Source organism: Notothenia rossii (assembly GCF_949606895.1).
Source record: "Notothenia rossii genome assembly, chromosome: 12".
Taxonomy (NCBI): domain Eukaryota; kingdom Metazoa; phylum Chordata; class Actinopteri; order Perciformes; family Nototheniidae; genus Notothenia; species Notothenia rossii.
Genome location: NC_136911.1, coordinates 10783829 through 10807372, shown reverse-complemented (window position 1 = coordinate 10807372; position 23544 = coordinate 10783829). Strand labels below are relative to the sequence as shown.

Genomic DNA, 23544 nt, shown 5'->3' with positions numbered 1-23544 from the left:
AATCACTGCCCCGTCTAAGACACGGGTGGATCTGACTTTAATTACGTTTGTCTCGAGTGTTTCGTCAACTTAATGTGTTGCTTAAAATAATACTTCTGCATACAGTATGTGACACTGTGAGTGTTTCACGGCCAGATACGGCCCAGCTGACTCAGATAAGGAAATAATGATACATTATGATGTGATATGCCGCGGACTGTACTGTTACTTTGATCCGGTTACTTATGTTGTGGCAGATATTTAAGTAAGCTTTCTTAACACTAATGTTATAATAGTCAGATTGCTCTGAAGATGGGAGGTGATATTCTATTAATGTTCACGTTCACACAGTCGGTGATTTTTGCCGGCCGTCTTTCCTGCAACGGCAGTTTTTCTGTATTTCCTTCCTCCTGTAACATGACTTGATCGCTTTAAACTCCGCACACTGAGCTCTGATTGGTCAGCAGGCAGTGCTTTCACTGAGTTGAGCTCTTAGCCTGCAACATAACCTGGTCCCAACCAGGTTAGCCGCTAAGCATAAGTTACCATGGAGATCTAGCCTGCTAAAAAGAGAACCAGCTTCGGAGGACCGGAAAGCCGGAGTTTTCCCTGAATTTAGCCGGCTAAGCGAAAATCCTGCTTCGTAGTATACCCCTCAGGTGTAACTTGAGTCTTATTTAAGGGCGGAATATATTTCACATTATTAATCAAAATGTGCAAAGTAACGAAAGATATTAAGGAAATGTGGTGAAAAAGTATACGATTAACCTCTGAATTATAGAGTCTGTACAAAGTAGCACAAAATGTAAATAGAGTAGAATTATTTCAGGATTGTACTTAAGTACAGGACTTGATTTTATTTTATTTGCATTTCCATCGTTACACAAGTCTGTAATTTTATTTACAAAAAAATATATATTATATGTAAAATAAAGTAATGTTATTTCTGGTTAAAAAAAAAAAAAAAAAAAGTTTTTCCCTTAAAGAAATATGAAAACCCGATAAAAACACAGTAGAAATACCTGATCAGTAATAGTAGTAGTACCGTTAAAATCTGAACGATACCCATCCCTAGTTAGTGCTTAACTAACTGAAAACATGAATAGTAGACAGACATGATGTTCTTTGTAAAGACAGTTTGATCATAGTTTAAGTTGATTTAAATCAGGTTTAATTTTTTCTTTGTAACTGTCCACTGATTGTATACCCTCTGTGTGTTTGGATGCATCTCTGTATGTGTGCATGTGGTTGTTTGTGTGTTTGTGGTGACATTGCAGGTGGCTTCCGGTTAAAGTATGCGGCCTCCCACATTTCAGAAGCACTTGACAATGCCGACTGAAGGGAAAGGATAATGAAGAGTTCCTCTGGTCTCGTGTCCACAGTGACGGCTGCTGTTCTTCCCAAAGCACTGTGTGAGCAGCACTGAAGCCTCTCGAACGTTAGGGAAAAAAACACCATTTAGAACAGAAGGTGACCTGCCAAGGGCTCAGCGGACAAAGCCTAAGTACTTGTGCCTGGGAAAATCTTGTTCCCATAGAGATGATCACTGTCTCGTGCACAGTAACGGTCCCTTCCCTTTTACGTTTTTTAATCTTTTTTGCACTGATGGTTGGAAACAATTAACTTATTGCTTAATTTCTAGGAAGATATCTTTGTTTGTTTTTACATTCAAGTGGAGACTAGTCTCAACTGAAAAAAGGTTATTATACACTTATTTCTAAAAAGTCACGTTTTTCCTCATTATTACTGTTAATCTAGGATTTTATTGTTCGGACAGAATTGTACAGCATTGTTAAAAAAAATTAAATCAAAAAAGAATTTTAGCAAAAAGGATTTTATGTTTCTCATTTTCAACTTTGCTGTTTCTGAATGTACACATTTTTTAAGGACTGACTGTCAGTCTATGAATCTCATGAATTTGTTTGTGCAACTTGATCTGTTGTGGTTAGAAGGTAACAGCTGCTTTGTAATGTTGTCTTATTCATTAAACTTGTTTTACAAGTGCACTAAAAAAGTCGGCACCACAACCAAGCAGATTTGAGAATCAATACATTTTCACGATCTAAATTTAAAGGAAATGACAGTCTGCTTTGTTTTAGTGGAATTTTGTATTTAAGGTGTGAAGCATTTATTTATGGCTAATATTTTAAAGAGGGCAATCTTTCTCAGTTTCCTTAATAGTAAATACAACAGAGAAGAGGATCATTCTTCTCTGATCCAGTTGAGTAAAGATGTCTTTGCAAGCTGTTGGCATATACCTGTACTTTTTTTACAGTGTCGGGTCTCTAGTGTTTGTTTAAATGTAGGACAAATAAGAACATACACGTCAACTGTTTGTTTGTTTCAGTCTTCAGAGTGCAATTCTGCAGACGGTGAAACCATTGTCAAACTATTCATTATAATGGGTAGACAGACACAAATTAAAACTCTAATTATAGACTAAGAAATGTATGCTTTTATATAGAGAAACAACAAGCACTACTTTCCTGCCCTGTTGGTAACTTATTACAATTGTTTTGTATTTGTATGACAGATTGCATCTTTAAGAGATAATGGTACACAGCTAGTTCCATTCTAAGCCTACTAAGAGGGGAATGTAATAGTTTATTGTAGCTAAAACTGAGGGGGGCGATACCTGATGTTTTCGAAATATCTTTTAACTAATCAAACTATCTGTATACCTTGTACACAAAACTGTTGTCAACTAACCTACAACATCAGACAAACCTGATGGCATTTGACAATTGAAGTCACCAAAATCACCTTTACTGTAATGCCTAATTTGGTTTGAAGCTCTTTGAAGATTCTTTAAAAAGTGTTTTGGAAACATTTGAATAATAAATAGAGGCAGGATGTAAGAATATGGAGCTCCTATGTGCACAATAGTAAACAATAAATGAAACATAGCTGTTGAAATACTTTAATACGTTTTCTAGGTTTTTTTCTTTTTTCGACCTGTCCCGCCTTCCAACTTTTCAGCCAATCACATGCCTCCCTGCCTCTTAAGCTAGCAAGATCAACAACTTCTGCCAGATTTAGCTAGTTAGCACCTGTTAGCTGCTAGGGCAAAGAAAAGTGACATGAAAACAATCTAAGTTTGAAAATAAAAGGCCATTAATTTTCTATAACGAGATGGTTTATATATTTTACATGGTTAATTCGTGTTATTTTTGTCATAATGTATTTTTTATGTATTTAATATTGAACACTTCCATATGACAACGTGTGCAAGGAGGTAACCGTTAACAAAAATAACTTAAACCTGGACTGTTAATGATGTTTGTACATTATGAGCATCTGTGTTTATAGGCCTGTCTAAAGACAATTGAAATATATTTTACCGAAGGATGCTAGTTCTTCTCAGTTCCTCGAGATTAATGTGGCATGTAATGCTTCCCCCATCAATGTTGTTTCTGAGTGTGCAACTTTCTGCCCTTAAGGTGTTTTCAGGGCTTGTTTTTGTCTCCCATCCCTGTTTCACCTACTGTCAGTGCATTAGTTACATTTAAGTCTATGCATATTGTTTTCATGAATACTAAAAAAGTGACTTTAAGGAAAAACCAGAGGTGGATTCAGAGATATTTTACGTCCATTTTTAAAGGATGCACACCCTTAAACTGACTGCTGTGAGATTCGATTGTCTTCAGTTCCACTTTGAACATTACTTGTGTCCAAAACTGCTTCCCTGCTCTTCAGTGGATGTTTTAAGCGGATCAGATCCTGCTGAGTTCTGGATCCAGTGATCAGAAATCAGAGGGGTCCAGTGTAAATACTGAGGAGGCCTCTAACAACCCGAGTGTAGTTGTGTTGATGGTTTGCAAAATGCTGTACTGTATTTGCAAGGAGTCCCTGTGCTGCCCACCTCAGTTGTAATGTTTACTGTACTCTTTGATATCTATGTACTTGAAAGGTCAAACATATTTCTAAAGTGGAATTTGGATTTTATGCAAATAGTTTTCTGTAATTAAAAGCAATAAATATAAAAAATGGGAAGTACATTTTTTCTGACTTGAGTGTTTTCTTTTGTCAAAACATCTTTATTGAAATATTCAGAGAACTTTGAAGATAGAATTACAGAAACCCACAATATTGACATGGAATGCTCAAAAATCTGCTTTACATTTAAATGGAAAAATACTACATATTTAAAACGTTCACTACATTGACATATTAGTGTATTTGAGGACAGTAAGCAGCTGCAGTTTTACGGACAAAACAATCCATCACAGACTTGATATAATGAACATGTTGAACTAGCAAAACAATCGTTTTTTTAGAGTAACTTTAAAAATCTGCCATTTTTTTTAGCGTGCTGCTGAAATGTTTTGAAGTATCAATGCTTTCTTAAGAGAAAACTGAATCACTTTTAAATTATTCTATGTGCTGACCACTTTATGGTGACATTGACTAAAATGCCTTTTTATGTGTGTGTGTGTGTGTGTGTGTGTGTGTGTGTGTGTGTGTGTGTGTTTAACTCCTGTTGTTCTGCAGAGAGTCGATGAGACTCTTGTTGTATTCTGCCACTTGTTGGGAGACATTCTTGGCGACCGAGGCGTAGTCACTCTCCTGAGATTTCGAGGCGATGACTGATGCTTCAGTTAAGGAAAGATCCCTGATGTATCCAATGAGTGGCTTTTACGGGATCAAATGTTTCATAGAAGGGTTCAGTGGGGACAAATCATTCAGCAATAAGGAGAAAAAGACATCATTCAGAAGGATACACTCTTTCATCACAAAGTTGTTCTGCTCCAAGTGTTGCCATTTCCTCTCAAGGTTAGCCAGCTATATCACAAAGAACACACACACAGAAAATTAGCATGAGGAGAATAATACGGGTCGATAACAGCATCTAACGGTTGTATGCGTAGAGTAGTGATTGATGTGTTTTCTGATAACAGTGTAAAATGCTCTGACCTGAGCGTGAGTCTCGTTTTCTTGCAGTTTGGTCTTCAGAGCTTCATATTTCTGATTCATTTCCTCCAGAAGCTGTTTGAATGAATCCCGACGCTGAGTAAGTGACACACGCTCCTCTTGTAGCCTCTGCACCAGAATGAAACAAAGGTTAGCCTACAGTTTGATTATCTTTAGCCAAATAAAAACTGATACTTTAGAGTTATGGGGCTGATATTCGTGATGCTGCCATCTTTCTCATTTCTGAGTCTCTTTTCACCTTCTTCTTCTCCTCCCCTGTGTGCCTCAGGGTGTCCAGGTCTCTGTAGGTGAGCAGCTCCGTCTCCATGGTGCCGACGCGCTCCTTCAGGGAGCTGAGCTCCCCGCTGATCTTCCCCTCCAGCTGCTGCACCTTCTCCAGGTCCTGCTGCAGCCGCTGGGATTCTGGGTGGAGGTTAGCATGTTAGCATTCGGGACAAATTGACCCGATTTCCATTTTCAATGAATAAAACTAAATATAAGGATATTTTCGTTCAACCTGAAACTCAATGGCTGGGGCTTATTTATTGTGATGGACATGTGGAATTATTATTTTATTTTTTTGAAACACACACACACACACACACACACACACACACAGAAGCGGTTTGATCCTGTTTTCCCTTGATCTCTACCCTTTGTAGTGTGTACACAAAACTATCCTAGAACATTAGAAACATTTTAGATCTTCCAGAAATGTATAAACATTTGACATTTTCTCTCACTGTCCCCCCTCGCACCTGCACGCCGGAGGAGGGACTAAACAGAGACATAACCTCAGTGCAGTAACAGTGTAGTGCAGAACTACAATTATCTACCAGCAAAATGGCCAAAAAGATATTCTGCTCAGAGCCTTGGAGCTAATAATGGATGAGAGTGAGTGGAATGCATTGAACACGGTGAAGTGGAACAGGAAGACATTTCTGAAGATGAGGATAATGTGGAGGAAAACTCAGAATTTGACAACAAATTGGAAGATGAACTTGACTCAGAGCCAGCTACTGGAAGACCCCCACAGCCAGCCGCTGAAGGACCCCCACAGCCAGCCGCAAGAAGACCCCCACAGTCAGCTTCTGGAAGACCCTCACAGCCAGCTGTGAGGTCTGTGGACCCTCAAAGGACTCCAAGACACAGACTAAATGCAGCAACTACAACAAGTACATCTGTGCTGTACACACAAAGAAGTTCTACATCATGTGTTTCCTAAACGGACTTTCCCATTGACTCACAGAATGTTCTGCAGCGTCACTTCATTAATATATTTTTCGGATATACTGGATTTGATGAATAGTGACTGTTAATTGTTTTGATTTGCTTTGTGTTTATATCTGTTCTATGTCATTTATATGGATGTTTCATTCTCTCTATATTTCACAGCCAAATACTTTTGGATGTGTGTTTCTTGGGTTCCAGTTGCTGCTAAATTGCTTTATTTCCTTCAGGGCTTTGATTATTATATGACAGATTAAAAATAATAAACATTAATGAAAACATTTTTCATTTACATTTGTCCTAGAAAAGCATGAGCAAAATGTAAACCTAGTTTTTATTACAGTGTATTTTTTTTTAACATAAATTACATTTTTATTACAAAAAAAGATGGACACTTCCATTGTTAAATTTGATCTAGCAAAGAGTATTTTCAAAAACTAGTCATATATTTCATTTATATTGTTGGGGAATGAGTTAAAGACGATATATATATAAGGAATTGTGCATGTTGATTTTAGTTCTGTATTTTTTTTAAACCCTGAAATATGTCCCGAGTCAATTTGACCCGAACATTACCAAAGGTTTATCAGATCATCCCAATTTGGGAAATTATTTCGTCGCAGAAGAAGAAGTATGTTCAGACTTTATAATACAATACAATATTTTAAATACTTTAAAATGTGGAAAAGATAATTAACAATTCAAAATAAAATGAAAAAATATATCAAATATAAACAAAACAATGGATAAATGAAATAAAAAGTCAAAAATACGACAGGATCCAAAATACTACAGGTCTTTTATAAGAAAGGAGAAACTGAAACTACGTAGCAGTGTGTGTGTGTGTGTGTGTGTGTGTGTGTGTGTGTGTGTGTGTGTGTGTGTGTGTGTGTGTGTGTGTGTGTGTGTGTGTGTGTGTGTGTGTGTGTGTGTGTGTGTGTGTGTGTGTGGCCATTTCTCAATGTTGAGTATACCTGCTGCAGAGCCACTATTTAGTACATCGTCGAGTGGCGCCGAATCCTGGGCATTTACTTGAAATAGTGGCTCTGCAGCAGGTTTACTCGACATTGAGAAACGGTGTGTGTGTGTGTGTGTGTGTGTGTGTGTGTGTGTGTGTGTGTGTGTGTGTGTGTGTTACTGACCTGTTGTCAGTCCTCTGGCAGTGCTCTCTGATTGGACCACCTCCGTCTCCTTGCTGACCAGCACCTCCTGCATGTTCCTCAGCTCACTGGCTGTCACTGTGTCCACCTGATGTAGCCTTAACATGTTCTACACACACACACACACACACACACACACACACACACACACACACACACACACACACACACACACACACACACACACACACACACACACACACACACACACACACACACACACACACACACACACACACACACACACACACACACACACACACACACACACACACACACACACTTTCCTTTATTTACAGTCTAATCCATTTTTGCATATTTGTATGCATGCTTCCTAATTAATACTAAGCTATCTTTGGCTGTGAACTTGCTGTAACAAATGTAAATGTCCATTCTGTGGGGCTAACAAATGTGTTCTGATTCTCCCCCCCCCTCCCCTCCCTCACCCTGCTGCAGTGTTCCAGGATGGAGACGATGTTCTCTTGGCTCTGGGTCATCTTGTCCAGCTCCTGAGCCCTGACCTCCTCAAAAGACTCCATGTACCCTGGAACAAAGGAGGAAAGGATGAAAGAAAGGAAGTTATTACTATCAGCTGTATTTCATTATATTTAAACCTACAGTACAGTGGTACATCTCTCAAGCTAAATTCAAATGAAAAACATTTAGCCTTTGGCGACTCCTGGTGGTAGTTTTCAAAAAGGCATTCAAAATTAGTTAATTAGTTCAAAGTTAAACCATTTTTAAAACATGCAAAGAGTTACATTCAATATTTTAACACAAAGACAAATAAGAGTTCAATATACAATAACTAAATATTGACTTTATCAAAATGTATTTGCTTTGCTATTATATTCTAAATATGTATCCCAGAGACTATTACCCACCCTTTAGTCACATTATAGGTATAATAATACATCATGCTGTGATTTTTGATATGTTCACGACCACTCAAGTCCATTCACTTTCAGTCATTCCACTTTTCACTCACGGTCAATTTCCTCATCCCTCCTCTTCAGCTCCCTGTATTTCTGCTGACACTCCCCTTATGGACGACAAACATAAAGTATTAGTTTAGCAGGCAATTACATTCATTATAATCATTCAATACATACTTTGTCTAGTTCTGTTAAGTACGTTGTGTGAGTGTGCTTATATGTCCAAGTAAAGGCATTTCAATCATTAAGTTGTCCAAGACCAAGCAATACTTTTGAAAAAGGGACACCTGTTTTTAAATAGTTCAACGCCAAAAAAGGATAATTGAATATATTAATTTAGGAATCTCTGTCAGACAATAAATACTTCAGACATGTCAACTACGGCTTTTCCCTATGTCATAATAATAGGAATTGATATAGTTGAAATCACAAACTATGACATATAAATATAATTAGTAGATTAATGCCATGGAAATAATGATCAGCACTTGACACATGGCAACAAAGACATGTCTCTAACATTGTTTATAGTGTATAACATGGTTTCTTTAATAAGATGTGAAACTTTTGAGGCAGTGTACGACATTTCGATAGAGATGAAAAGTGTAGACTGCCACACGGTGTTACCCTGCGCCTCCTCTGAGTCCTGCTCCAGCTGTCGGATCTGCTCTGTGATCTGTTCCATCCTCTCCCTGATCTCTGTAAGCCTGAACACACACATCAGAACACATCAGAACACACACATCAGAACACATCAGAACACACACATCAGAACACACACATCAGAACACACACATCAGAACACATCAGAAAACATCAGAACACACACATCAGAACACAGAGGAAAATGGGTTTCCTATTCAGAAGCGAATACTTGAGAGGGCCAGGGTCACGGAGCCAGTAAGAGAAGACAAAAAGCACCAATTAATTAGGTAGAAAAGATAAGATAAAATACGTATACTATATTAATCCCACAATGGGAAATGTTTTAGCTGCATGTAAAACAAGTATTGCACATTATTAATAATAATAAAAAAAACAATTATACGATATATATATATAACAAAATAGAAGAAAAAACAGAACTAAAACAGTGCAAATATAAAAGTTGACCGTGAAGAAAAAATATGTAAACTATCAGACAAATAAAACACTATTGAAGGGATGATTAACTTTCAAATCTTCAATATAATAAAACTATTTGAACCTTTAAACATGTGTTGATAACTTCAGGCAAAGTATGCTGTTGTTATAAAATGTAAATGAATCAAAAAAAGAAAAAGAAAGTTGAACCCTGACACAGACTCGGGGTTTTGTTTGCGTTACATACTGTCTGTCCATGCTGGCGATTTCCTGGTTGTCCTCCTTCACCTAGAAGATATAACAGAACTTAAATCACTTTATAACTAACTCAACTCCTTAATGTATGAAATTCAACAGCCCTTTGAGATAATGCAGTCTGTGGGGTGCACTGATTCTGTGAAACAAGTCTAACAGCTTCTAGTGTCTGGATGAAATACTGAATCTGACACTATAGGTTAATCCACTTTGTACTGAGGTTGATTTTATCTTAATTGAAACTGCATCTTAAAACCACATCAAAGTGAAGTAAGAGATGTTATCCAGTCCTATAAAAGCAATGATGCAGCACAGGGGTGTCCAAACTACGGACCGGGGGCCAAATGCGGCCCATTTTGAATTGGCCCTCATCAAATTCAAAAAGTATAATGACTTAAGAATAACACACTTCTGCTCGTCTTATATTGTACTTCTTAAATATATGTTCAAATACATTACACAGTTTTCATAAGCCCAAACTTCAAATAAATTCAGTCAATTAAAGTTGAAAACATGTTCAAATGATAAGAAAAAAGACAAATAACACATTTATATACCAACCTTTAAATATACCCTTCATATTTCCTCTTATTGTAAGCAATCTGAAGCTTCTGTTTTAATGAATGAGTTGCTAACAAAATAAATAAAAAATAATATGTGATGTAGGCTGTTTTTTTCTTAAAGCATTTTCAAGTATCAAGAATAATTGACCTACATTGGTTTGATATTTCCAACTTATAACTGAACGTATGAGGCATTATAAAACGGACAAGTCAAATCAAGCAATCTGATTGGTTCTTAGCCGTGATATACTGAGCGTATACCACGGGTAGAATTGGAAGTTACTTTTCACAACAATTCAGTATCCCTCCACGCCTGAGAAAAACAGTATACAGTTGCAAACTGGAACAAGAAAGCAGCTGAGAAGTAACGGGGCAGAAACCCTCCTTTTTACGCAGCGGTCCAGACATAGACATCAAACGGCAACACATATTCAGTGTGCAGTTCCTTTGGCATTAGGGCAGGGATATCTAGATACTTTCCAAGGTTTGACATAATGAATTGTGCTACTTTTAAAGCAAGCAACGATGTTTTCAAATCTGTTATCAAAGAGGTCCGCAAAAACGCAATCGACCAATCAGATTGCTTGATTTGACTTGTCAACTTTATAAATATATTTACATTTCTTCCGTTACGAAACAAACTTACAAAGCTTAAAATGGAAACATTTAAGATTAACTTCGACCTCCGGGGGTCTTACTATGGAGGAGTGGATTGAGGAGTAGGCCTACCTATCTCCAGAAAAAAAAAGCACCTAAACTAAGACATGCAGAGCTCCGTGAAGAGCAGGTAGACCAACTGGAAAAGTAGCACCATTCAAAAGCTTTCTGATGCGGGTCTTGAAACAAAGCAGAGAAATTATGACCGTTAGTGGCCAGAGGTGCGAAATCTCTCTCCAGAGCTACTGGAAGCCCACTCTCGGGGAAAGGAGAAAGTGGAGCAATATTCTCGCCACGCCAAGCAACAGCCTCGATAGAACAACCTCAACCTATACAATTAACCTCGTAAGCCATGCTACTGATGCTGGACAGGTTTTTCAGTGGCTGCACAATAAACGGCAACATAGAAAAATGAATGTAAATAAACAGCCAAATAATGGATCAACGCTCGCTCTCTGTGGCCCGTCCACACAGCGGCGTGCGTTGACGCTTGGCGGTGGGCGTATCTGAAGCTTTTTGCGAGCAACGCGACCAACAACCAATCACATGAATCTCCTGCCCCCGACATACAAAGCAACAGCAATGTTAAAACGAAGTAAACTGGATATAAAATCCCCAAACAGGCGAAAACCTACCAGTTTCACCCACTGTCTCTGCCACCTCCCTCCATGCCTGGCTCCTCCGGTTTGTATCCCGGTAGATGAACAGAGACTGATCATACAGCACCGGGTTATTCACTACCGCTATAATGAATTTTTCCTCAATTTTTTGGAATATGAGGCTCTGGACCTGCGTAGTCTCTCCCAGCATACACGCGGTTTGATTGGCTAGCGCTTGTACTGGCAGATTTGCATAAACGGGATTTCATTGGCTGACGCGTCTGCCGAGGTGCCAAAAGTTGAACATTGCTCAACTTTTGAAGCGAGCAACGCCAGCAACGCGTCGCTTCCCAAAATGCAGTTCGGCAAAAAGTGACGTCACCCCATTCAAAGTGAATGGTGAAGCGTTAACGCACGCCGCTGTGTGGACGGGCCCACAGGGAATTTTATATCCAGTTTACTTCATTTTAACATTGCTATTGCTTTGTATGTCGGGGCGGGAGATTCATGTGATTGGTTGTTGGTCGCGTTGCTCGCAAAAAATCCCCAAGCTTCAGATACGCCCACCGTCAAGCGTCAACGCACGCCGCTGTGTGGACGGGCCGTAATACGTTCGCTAGCTGTTAGTGGTGTTGCATGTTTCGTGCAGAAGGCAACGGAGGGACTATTTAATTTTGAACGTCATTATTTACTAATAAAAACTATTTAAATTAGAGTGTGTATTTTTCTTTCATATTGCCACACTTGGTAACCGTTTTATAAAAGCAATAGCTCACTTCAGGCCGTGATATATGCTCATTATATCACAGCTAAGGGGCGTGGTTCGGCCAAGGGGCGTGGTTCGGCCAAGGGGCGTGGTTCGGCCCAAAGCGAAGCGTATGGGTATATGCCCATTATAATGATATAATGAGCATATACCACGGCCTGTCGTGAGCTATTGCTTAAATATACCTCACCTCTAGTGAGTGGCCCAGCCCTTCGTATCTTTTTCTGTATGTGGCCCTCGGTGAAGTCTGATGTAGCATTCTCTGGAGTATAAAATGTGCACTCCTTGTCTCTGTCTGGATGTGAAGCGTACCTGTTTCAGCAGTGTCTCTCTCTCGTCCTGGGGGGAGCTCTTGTGCTCCGCCTCCATGGCCTCACGCTTCCCCTGCAGAGCCAACAGAGTCTCGTGGAGCCGAACCACTTCCTGCTTTATGTGCGAGTGGGACAGCTCCTGCACACGGGACAAAGTCAGATTCAACTTTTTTGTGCTACTCCTTCTGCTAATACTGATGTCACTGTAACGCATTAAATTGACATCTGTTCATTCCTTATTCTGAATGTCCTTCCTCCCCAGGGGATCTGCATGTCTGGAAAAGTCTTAAAACATTGCTTTTGGATAAAGGCCTTGAGCTTAAATGGGGTTATTCTTACATGATTGTTTAATCTGTCCATTTAGGTCCAGTTTTCAATGGATCAGTGATATCATTAGGAAAGATTGCTATATCATGACATTACTTACATGTAACAATGTTTTTGGTTGTTATTGATATTTCTCACACTTGGTATTAAATGACATTCACTGATATATTAAACAAATCTAAAGTTAAGTATGTGAACCCTAAAGAACCCCTCCCTCAATCTTCCAGTCTTTGTTGAGCAACTCACAGCGTCGTAGTCCTCCTTCCTGGTTATCAGAAGGTCCAGCTCCTCCTGGAGAACAGTCAGCTCCTACAGGACAAAACAAAAGAGGAAAAGAAAGAAAGCAGGAAGTAAAATGACCTTTATTTTACAAAGGGTTAAAAAAGTCATAAAAAAAAAAACAAAGCACTTGTTGAGTTCATTTACGCCTTGTAACGGATTCACCAGCACTAACTATGGAACCATCCTTGTTGTTCGCAGTTTGATTCTTTATGGTTTTTGCACTTATTGTAAGTTGCTTTGGATAAAAACATCAGCTAAATGATATGTAATGTAAAACACACTTTAAGTGATATCAATGAATAATCACTTCATTACCATTGAAACATTAAACTCCTTAATAGCAATGTTACTACTAATGATCAGTATACTTTTTTTAAATGCCTACACTTCAAAGAGGAATGTATCCAATGTTCATATATATTCACTGACTTTATGAAGTTATCATTTAATGGGAAGTATATCTTAAAAATAATCAATTATTAGTACTACATCCTAAATAAACAGAATGCCAGTGTGAATGAAATCACACTGGCATTCTAAGTTTAAGACAACAATTATACCTAAGCAGTATAATAACAATATATTGATAAAACGACATGAGTACCTGTAGCAGTTCCTCATTGGCTGTTGTCATGGTGAAGTACCGCTCCTGCTTGCCGGCTGGCATCGCCTGGACGACCTCCTCGGCGACCCTCCTCTCCCCCCTGATCTCCTCTTCTATCGCCCTGATGGCCTCCTCTCTTCTGCAGAGCAAACAGTAGAAGACTTTTTATATTTCTTCATATTGTTTTCAAATGTTTACTTTGCCTTCATCAGTCATTATCACGGGGATGGAGACATGTGACAAAGACCCAGGGACATCCGTCAGTCTCCCTTCCTACTTTCTATTCACTCTTTCCCCAAGAATATAAATGTAATTTAAAAACCACTTAGATACCATTAAAACGTTTGAATATTTTTTGGAATACAGTTTAAAATGGGATATACAGTATCTCTAAAAAAGGCTTAAATATACTTTAAAGCAAAGTAGGAACGAGACGTGGAAAGGAGAACTGATAGGATCATATCTATTGGTTCAGCTGGCATTAACAGTGCATGTGAGCTAACGGTTTTACAACCAGGAACAAAGGTTGGTCATTGTGCAGGTTTCCTCAAGCTGACAGGTGAGTTTAAGTTCACTGAAGAGTCCCTAGAAGTACAGGTAAGTGCTTTTGGTTGTTATTACTATATTAGTCATGTAGAATCGTGACTAAATACATTTAAAATGTGGGATAAAACACATTTAATACACAAAACAGTAAGGATTCTGACGGATGTGTTACTGTATGCCGGTCAAAGGTTATTCAGCTGACACCGGTAAAAGGTGTGTGACGTCCTCTCAGTCACCCAGTTTCTGAGAGGTCAGGTGAGTGCCCAGAGGATCGTATCTTGGACAAGTTAACAGATTAATATAATTTAAGGATTTCAAATGTAAATGTCTATTTTACATGGATGTATTAAAAGAGCACTTTGACATGAGGTGATAGTTGTATCATGAAAGCGGTTTCATTTTTCCCTTTGCGTGCTGTTCTTTCTTTAACCTGTTACATACCTAATACATGTTGTGCCTATGGTCTGCCAATTTACCTGACTAAGATCTATGAACATATTCTTTTTCGCTTGTTTTGAGTTGTGAATATGTTTGTATCATCTGAATTATTCGATCTGCTTTTATTATAATTATCTGAGTGAATTGTTTAGAATGAATAGATTACAAGCTAAGGGTCAGAGGAGCTAAAAAAAACACTGGTCACGGATATATAGATGTTTGAGGATCATAAGATTTCCATGACCATTTCTACACTGTAGCTTAAGAGTGCATATGACAATAAATCATTTGAATCTTTGAATTAAAGTAGAAAAAAAGGCGGCTGATCTTCTCAGCCTCCAAGTTTAAACAAACTCTTATCCATATCAAACCGGATGAACCACAGTCCTTTCTGTTTTTCAGACTAGGATAATGGAGGTGTGTTGGAAACCTCTTCTCCTGCTGTTCTTCACTGCAGTGGTAACCGTGAATATACTGGGAAGTAATGCTGAGGTTGTGGAAGAAAACACGCAGGTAGAAAATCCTAATTTCCTTTGATTAAGCTGGCACTGCTGAGTGAAAGTCATGATGGTTTATCTGTATGTGTTTACACAGATTGTTTATGTGTTATAATAACTCCATCCATCTATCAGCAGGTAAAGAACTTGACCAACCAGCTTCTGACAGTAATTCCCCGTAGCAACAACACTTCCTCTGTTACCACACTGCTGTTAGAAGGGAACCTGCTCTCTCTGAATGAGGCTGACAGAGGAGCCCTGGTTAGTTATCCCAAACTCAAAGAACTCCGCTTGGATGGAAACCTGGTGGGCAGTATACCAGCCAAGTACTTCTCCGTAGTGCCGCTACTCAGAGTGCTGTCTCTGTCCAGGAACAACATCAGCAGGTAAAAGGCTGATACAGAATGTGTACTGATACCATTGCTACTGCTACAATAATTCCTGCATTCACAAATGCTCTGACTACCCGGGTCTTCCTTCAGCCTGGACCCAGAGGCGTTATCCGGCCTGGATGCTCTGACCGAGCTGGACCTGTCCCACAACCTGCTGACAAGTCTACCTACACAGCAGATCCAGCTGGAAAATATACAGGTAAACACCCTCCAAAAACCACAGGAAACACGAAATGTGAAAGGCTTCTATTTATTAGGACAATGTAATAAAAAAGGGGTTGCTTCGTCTTATCAGGTTAAAAATTGAAACATTTTGTGTTTACTTAACGTTCCTGTCTAATTCTTAAAAATTTTAAATACAACCTTGTAAACATTTTTTATAGGAGTTCATTTGATCCTTAAATGAAATATGTCGTTATCAGTGGAGCAAAATAGTTTTTAACACAAAAGGAAATAAATCGTGTGAACCAAGCAATCTTGTCTTTTTATTTCAAGTTATTATTAATCCGATAACCACACCCAGTCTTGTTTCATTAGGTGCTGAACCTACAGGGTAACCCCTGGAATTGTTCCTGTCCCCTGCTGAGCGGCTTTGAAAAGTTCAAAGCAGCCGGAGTTAAAACTGGTAATAATTGTAATTTTCTGCAATTGAATGGTTTGATGATTATATGCAGACTGGATCTGAATATTTATATTTTCAGCCTGATCTGAGAACACTGATTTCCTTGATGCAACCTATTAACAGCTGTTTTACGTAAGAGTAATCGGGGGTGCTTATTCGGACATGAATAATTCCCGTCAGATCGATGGAAAGAAGAACATGCTCCAAGGAGGCTTTTTGAACGATCAAAAAGGTGATGTCTTTTGTTCTACAGGGGGACAAGTCACCTGTGCTTCTCCAGAAAAGCAGGCTAGGAGAGACCTCTGGGAGGCTGCAAACATGTGTTTACCATCAACACCCCCCATCTTCACTACAACCCTAAGCCAACCAGTCAACTCTCAACAGCCTTCTGGCTCATCAACCATGCTGAAAACCACACAAAGCCAGAAGCACATCGACAAAGGTAGGACAAAGGTGAAGTGGGTGTTTGACCCTGCGTTCTTCCTTCTAACTTTTTAAAGAATGGTCTCTCCATCCCTATAGACCAGAAACCTGTGCTCGGCCACACATGGAAATTCACAGCATGTGTCGCAGCCTTGGCGATGTGCACCTCCATGCTCATCGTGTGCGGCGTAAAGGGGCCTTCCTGGTACAAGCTTTTCTACAACTACCGTCACCGGAGACTGCACCAAGAGGAGGACGAGGACGTTGTGTCAACAGTCTTCTCAGGGACAGGGAGGTACATGAACCATCAGACATTCACCTTCAAGCAAGAGAATGGGCAGCTAGAGGAGGAGGATGAGTATTTTGAGGATCCATACATCAAGAGAGAAGACTGACAGAACAAAGAGCGGCTGGAAAACCAGGAATAGGGCGAGGAAGCAATCATCACAGATTTGTCACTTGTGTAATCTTCAAAACGAGGTGCTCACTGTGGGCTGTTTTATGGTGCGAAAAAAAGAAAATGTCCTCTAGATATGTAGGGTATATATTGCCTTAGTTGGGTAAGCTGTACTAACTCTGTGTTCTAAGCACACTGTTAATATGTTCTATTCTAGGAGTCACTTAAATGTTCTCCTGGCTCTGTGGCTCCTGCTGTTAGATTTTTGTACTGTTATATATATATATATATATTATAACTATTACATAAGAGCTCTTTCTCAACTAAGACGCCTGTTCCTGGAGGACAGACAGATGTAAAATGTGAAGGGCCAACCCATACGTCGACATAAAGAGAGTATTTACTTTATATAACACACCCAGCATGTTTGTTTAGCATCAGTGGTGCACGAGATATTCAAACTCTTTCATCAGTAAAAGCACATAAGTAAATGTATTTAAAGTATCAACAATGAAATGATTGACTGTGCAGTAATTAAACTGCTGTCAGTATTTTGCTATTATGTTTAATAGCAGTAGTTGTTGTTGTTCTGCTAATTTGAGCTACTTTATACAGAATGCTACTTAACCACTTTATGAACGTTTGGGTCATTAAATCTACAGCACTGCATCGTAGAAGATTTAAGATCCTTTAAAAAAAAAAAAAAAAAAATATCTTAAGAAGTAGGAGGATATTCACAATACATATAAAAACACTGAATCCCTTCATTTAAAAAAACAAAACTGCTTGCAGTCAAGGTTGACTTCCATCTTGGTTTCTGGGCCTAAAGTTAGCCACCACACTATTGAAGAATGTATTTTTGTGTTTGCAATCCAACATTTACAGGCTTTTGGAAGATACACATCGTTAAAGCTGCACTCAAAAACCGTAAACTTTATATATTTAGATTTATGCAACATAGCTGGAATCATTATTTAACTGTAAAATACAGCCAACTTTCCAGAGATATCAAATCAAAGTTAATCATGGATGTGAAAAATTCATAAATTATAAACTCTTTTATAATACAATGATAGTTTTTTCACATTTTATTCTATTGTCTATAAATAATACTTTTTTTCTAAGCTAAATATAAGCTTGAAAACATGCTTTCCCAACAACCCAGTGATCTTAAAAACATCATGAGAAGTCCTCCGTACTTACTCTCGCCTCTCAGTGAAGATGCTGTCGATGCTTTCAGCCTCACTGTCATTGTGGGCTTTCAACTGGGATGGTAGACAGGAGGGAAGAAGAAAGCAAAGAGTAGGCATTCTCACTGTATTTACTAAATACTTGTTTCTAACCCAAATCAGCCCCCATGGTCACACCTTTGATTTGATACCATTTTGATGATTTGACATCTTACAAGGTGTACTTACAATGTTGTAGTCGTTGATCATTTCCTCCATCTCTGTGTTTGTGTTGAGCTTGTCCACCAGCTGAAATACAATCAGAACAATGCAAACAATGAAGCTACATATCAGTAGGACTCCTCAAGTGTTTAAATACATCTAGAAGAGTCCATTGTAAAGCATTCACACCTACTATTATACCAGACATTTACACTTTTAAAGTACCCTGCTAATATTCAAATCATATGTTTTTATTTGTTTTTTTATTTCATTATAGTGTACAGTAATCGATGCCATTTCATGTATATTGTAATATCACAGTACCACAGTACATTCACTACACTCCCCCCCCCCCCCCTCCCTCCACATGCCCACACGGGCGAAACCAAAAAAAAAAAAAAAATGCTTATCAATATAACTTAAACAACAGAGCCATGAAAAATAAACATAAAACGAAAAAAAAAAGAAAATGATATGTGTTTGATCTAAATACTTCCTTAACAACAACAGTGTGACCAAACATTGTTTTATCATTTAGCTGCTGAGCTTGGAGGGATTTCTCTCCTGCGTCCTATCTGTTGGAGTTTCCATTCTCTCATTCTCTATTTTTACACTCCTAGACGACGATTAATAAATACAGTTCAAAACATTAAAGTGTAAAAAAAAATCTGTTATTGCGTAATACTTAACATGGTTTCTTGTCATATCCAGGATAAAGGAACAGGCTATTATTTTCCGTAAGTTACTTATTGAAAATGATTATAGAATATGGCTGGTACTGCAGCTATTTACCATGTTGTAGTCAGCAAGCTGGCCCTGTAGATCCTTAATCTCCCCAGCCAGGCCTTCAGCTCTGAAGGGGAAATAAAAAAGGGTTCTTATTTGAAATTCATTATACAATTAATTGTTCATTCAAATATTCAAACTTTCCATCGTTTATTCTGTTAGAAAACACACTTTTTCTATGTGAATTGGAAATAAAACAATGTAACCAAACTGTGTTTCAAATTCCTTTGTAAAATACTTTTAATTAAAGTTAGGCTTTTTTTCTCATGTCTGAATAATAAAGGCAGTGGAATGCAGTAAAAAAGGAACAGGTTCTATATTACAAACTGTCCATCATCACTCACTTCTTTTCGTAGGAGAGATAAACTGAATTCTCCTGGTTGTAGTTGTCGATCTCTTTGTGCAGTTTGCTGGTCTCTGTGGTTAACTCGTTGATCTTACTCCTATAGGCACAACAATAATATAACCATTTTCCAGTTTGGACCAAAATTATGTTTAAGAAAATGTTGCCCTTACAGAAATAACCTGCTGCACAGTTTAAAGTAATAACAATCAGGGCTTAAAATGTTTTACTAAAGATTCCAGTTGGAACATTTAGTTGGATTTGTTACCTAAGAAGGCCCAAGTAGTAGGACTTATCCAGAATCTGTCTCTGAGGTCCTTTTGGGTGGGAGGAAGGATGTGGTGGAGGGAAGAGAAGTGAGACTTTAAATGTCTGTTTCAACAAGGCTCAAAACAGCTGGTAAATTCCCAAGCCTAAAGCAATTAATAAAACAAATGTGCATTTTAAAAAGTGTCAACTGATGCAACGTTAGACTTACCTTTCATGCCAGTCTTCATACCACTGAGGCCCTGTTGGGTGACAGGCCTGTCGGTCACTTTGATCTGTGCCGACAGGACTCCAGGGGTGGCGAGGGGGATGCCGCCCCTCATGCCAGGATGACCACTTGTACCTGGAACCATCTGGATTGAAAATGAAATAAGAAAACTCAGCGACTGTATAACTAGCTCATTAGGGCTAGTTGACAAGACTGCAAAATCTTGTCTGATATGCTGATTTAATAAAAAATAATGCCTTTGTAATTTGTAAAATATCCAGATCACAAATCAGCAACATACTGATTTTGCACCAACCGCTATGAGTTGCATTTGCTTATAAGAGATATATTATAGCAGAAGCTACCAGAATCACTAAAGTGATGTCAAATACAAATATTGACAAAAGACACACAAAATAAAGCTGAAACAAGCTCTCTTACATGAAGCCATGCTGTTCAAATGGTACTTATTTGACTTTTTAAGAGACATTTCGGCTTTGTTCCTTTGCTATAACTAGTTGATACTGTATGATGGCATGACTATAGCTAAGTACCCAGTATGCTTACAGGAAGGGCACTTTTATCTCCAAGCTCAAATGAATTGGAGTGGCAGTTGACTTACCCCAGTTGTGACACGGATAGCTGTAGGAGGAGGTCGGACGGCTGGTGGGGGTCTTCCAGCCCCAGGGACTGCAGTCCCACTGCGGCTCAAAGGCCTGCCAATGCCAGAGGCAGGTCGCTGACTTGCCATTATGCCTGGAGCTAGCTAGCATTGGACAGTAACACACAAGTAAAGCATCTATCTATTTACTGAGCCTTGTGCTGCTCATATACTTCGTGATTGTTATTGTGTTTGCTTAATGTGAGCACCCAAGAGGACAGTAAAGCTTATTTGTGACTAGAAGTTTGCTGGTTTGATTACTGAAGCAGACATTAACCCAAACCACATTACTGTATCTTCCATCCCTCCCCACAACACATTATCATTTACTAGGCTTAAGCAATGGGAGTTAAGAGTTTTTGGAAATCATGTAAGTAGATGAAGTGTAACAGTTTCGTGCAGTGTGTGTTTATGTGCTCCACCCCAGCAATACCATAGCCTTTAGCTATGTAGACTTACGTTACCCTTATCTGTAAGAACGTAAACTATAGTTCAACTGACTTCGGTCGTTTTGAATTTGATGCATGTTAGCCATTTTGTTTACCGAACCATGAACATTGGCCAAACATAACATACTTAAGCGTTAGCTCACTGCAATGGAAAAGCATGGTAAAGCTTACTCTTTCGTACCTTAAACCTTACTCCTTCTTGGTCGTTTTCGCAAATAGTAAAGGACAGTATTTTCTTTGCGAGGCGGCTGTTTAGCAAGCTAGTTTAATTAAGAGGATAATGGTTACTTACGTTAACTAGTGTAAACGTTAAAACACAAGCTAGCATATGCTAGAAAGCCAACAACACCAGATGATGTCGACGTTACCCTGGTAACTGTCTTCTTCTCCTGAAATTAAGCAGAAACCTAGAGAAAATGTGCGCTACCGCCCCCAGTGTCCAACACCGGAATAGACCCAAACAGTGTTAATTTGCAGGATGTATTGATAGATCTATAAATAGAACATAGAATCGGAGGGATGAAACCCTCTTTAATGGTCACATGCAGAGCACACAGCACACACAGTGAAATGTGGCCCATCCTAGCAGTAGGAGCAGTGGGCATCTATTGTACAGCGCCCGGGGAAAATACATAGATAGATAGATGTCAAAACATGTCATTTTAATTAGTTAGAATTCATGTGCTTGAACAAGTGACATTTGCCTAACTCTTTAGACTTGACCTCATTTCAGATGTTTCTGAATGAAATTAAACAAAACGGCAATTTGGTATTCTTGTCTGGTTAATGCCAAATAAACTCTGAAAGAATGACTCAAACTAGTAGATTAGTTGATTATAACAAAAAGTGTGCATTACCCCACTTGTTGCTAGGTTTGCCAAGTTAATATGCAGCAACATACAGTGTTTTAACTGTTGTTATCACTTCTAAAAGAAAAGCCACAACAGTTTTAGTTTTAGTTTATTTTTATTTCATGTTCAATAATCACATCACTAATCAACAAGTAATCACAAAAAACACTGTTTTCCAAACCAAAAAATGAAATTCAAATAAATGAACAAAACAAAAAACACCAAAAAACAATGAGGAGGTTCTGCAAATGACATAGAAAGTCTACCTTAACACACCCCATTGTTGTTTTTCAGCATGCTCTGCAGGTACAGCACGTGTGTATTAGCTAGTGTTACTCTTGCATGAGTGCAGTGGCGGTACATGAAGATCTACAACGCTCCTTGGATAGAATACTGAGGAGCATTTATTACAAAAGCAAAATCCGGAAACTACGGGTAGTTAACCTTAGATAAGGATGTGTTAGGTGTGTGTGTCTCTCCTCGGCAGGTTGCTGCTTTTTGAGTGCTATATGTAGCAGCCATTATGTTTGATATGAAGTACTACTAAATCACAGGCCTACACATCTACCGCTACACTTAGTGCCTGCTTCATCAACAAATTCCCTTTGCCCACTGTCATGTGTTTCAGGTGCTAGGTTCTTTTATCATATGAACCTCTATAGGTCCTGAAAGAGAAGTTAGCCAGGTATTCCCAAAATTATTATTATATCTTAAGACAGGGCTTGCGCTTTGTTGCATGGTTTAATAGTGTGTTGGCATAATTGCCCACTGCATATGTAGTAAAAAAACAAACTTGTAATAATGGTTGCAAGTACAATGTTTCTAAATCAAGTTGCCATTACAGCGCAATAATGAAAACATCAGATTTAATGCGATTTTTGAAGACTTTGTAAGTTATGTATTGGGGTTCAAATCTTGTTGTGCAAATCCTTGGGGAAACTCAAGAACACAGTTTGTGAAACTGGCTGTTACACATCTTAATTATAATCCCTTCAACCAATGAGAGCACAACCACCACAAGGCTACAGGAACACAACGATAAATACATATACAAAAGTGTTGCGTCTTTAGTACAATATATCTCAAAAGACATTCTTTCACTTCAGTGGCCCCTTTCTAATTTCTAAGTGACAATTTGGATAGGAAAACTGTGTTTTTTCCCTAAAGAGCAGTCAAAATGAGCTTTGGTATTGGTATTTAGCACATTTCTCGAATGCGTCAGAAGAATTTGAATGAAGACACATGCAATGTGTCCATACTACAGATAACAAAAAGTCAAAGCAAAGGTTTGCATCATCGGTTGTTCTGACTCAAAATCTTTACTTATTATCTGATTAATTAGCTTAATGTCACTTTTTGCAACTAAAGAGCCATACTTCACTAGGGAGTTAGTGGAGAGGGAATATTGGACTTACATTCAACATAAATGCTTATTTTGCTCTCCGTCTATTGGATGTTAAAACAGAAAAACATACATCATGAAATGTATATTTTGTGTTTACAGCTTCTTTGGGCTGTCCCCAAGTTGCCCCCTAAAAATGATGCAAGGTTCAAGAGATTATATTTTGTGTTCAGTAGCAAAAATGTTTCAATATTCCTGATGACACACAG

At 38.6% G+C, this 23544-nt stretch overlaps 3 protein-coding genes across 6 annotated transcripts in view; 2 read left to right on the top strand and 1 right to left on the bottom strand.

The window, feature by feature from the left end:
• zcchc2 (zinc finger, CCHC domain containing 2) overlaps positions 1 to 4233 on the top strand; it is a 28936-nt gene extending 24703 nt beyond the window's left edge. For all 3 annotated transcript variants that reach the window (XM_079662076.1, XM_079662074.1, XM_079662075.1), the window contains exon 14: positions 1257 to 4233. In XM_079662076.1, the coding sequence (XP_079518202.1) occupies positions 1257 to 1271 (15 nt within the window). In that variant the 3' untranslated portion in view covers positions 1272 to 4233. The remainder of the gene's footprint in view (positions 1 to 1256) is intronic.
• Positions 3969 to 21477, bottom strand: ift74 (intraflagellar transport 74). 2 transcript variants are annotated; one of them, XM_079662077.1, is made up of 21 exons: positions 21375 to 21477; positions 20595 to 20738; positions 19976 to 20117; positions 19766 to 19814; positions 19499 to 19597; positions 19161 to 19221; positions 18396 to 18455; positions 18181 to 18242; positions 13663 to 13801; positions 13023 to 13085; positions 12451 to 12588; positions 9546 to 9586; positions 8843 to 8922; positions 8269 to 8322; positions 7727 to 7824; positions 7263 to 7389; positions 5150 to 5313; positions 4894 to 5019; positions 4701 to 4761; positions 4450 to 4565; positions 3969 to 4415 (listed from the first exon to the last, which is right to left on the bottom strand). In XM_079662077.1, exons 1-20 carry the CDS (start codon positions 21408 to 21410, stop codon positions 4450 to 4452), a joined length of 1860 nt encoding a protein of 619 aa, XP_079518203.1. In that variant the 5' UTR covers positions 21411 to 21477; the 3' UTR covers positions 3969 to 4415. The 2 variants fall into 2 exon arrangements, with proteins under 2 accessions (XP_079518203.1, XP_079518204.1); XM_079662078.1 differs by lacking the exon at positions 3969 to 4415 and having other exon boundaries at positions 4431 to 4565; positions 21264 to 21462.
• LOC307026573 (leucine-rich repeat-containing protein 19-like) lies at positions 14183 to 19112 on the top strand. The gene is made up of 7 exons (XM_079662079.1): positions 14183 to 14259; positions 15049 to 15159; positions 15282 to 15529; positions 15626 to 15734; positions 16073 to 16160; positions 16411 to 16599; positions 16680 to 19112. The coding sequence occupies exons 2-7, from the start codon at positions 15058 to 15060 to the stop codon at positions 16973 to 16975; spliced, it is 1032 nt and encodes a 343-aa protein (XP_079518205.1). The 5' UTR covers positions 14183 to 14259; positions 15049 to 15057; the 3' UTR covers positions 16976 to 19112.
• Positions 21478 to 23544: the final 2067 nt, after the last annotated feature.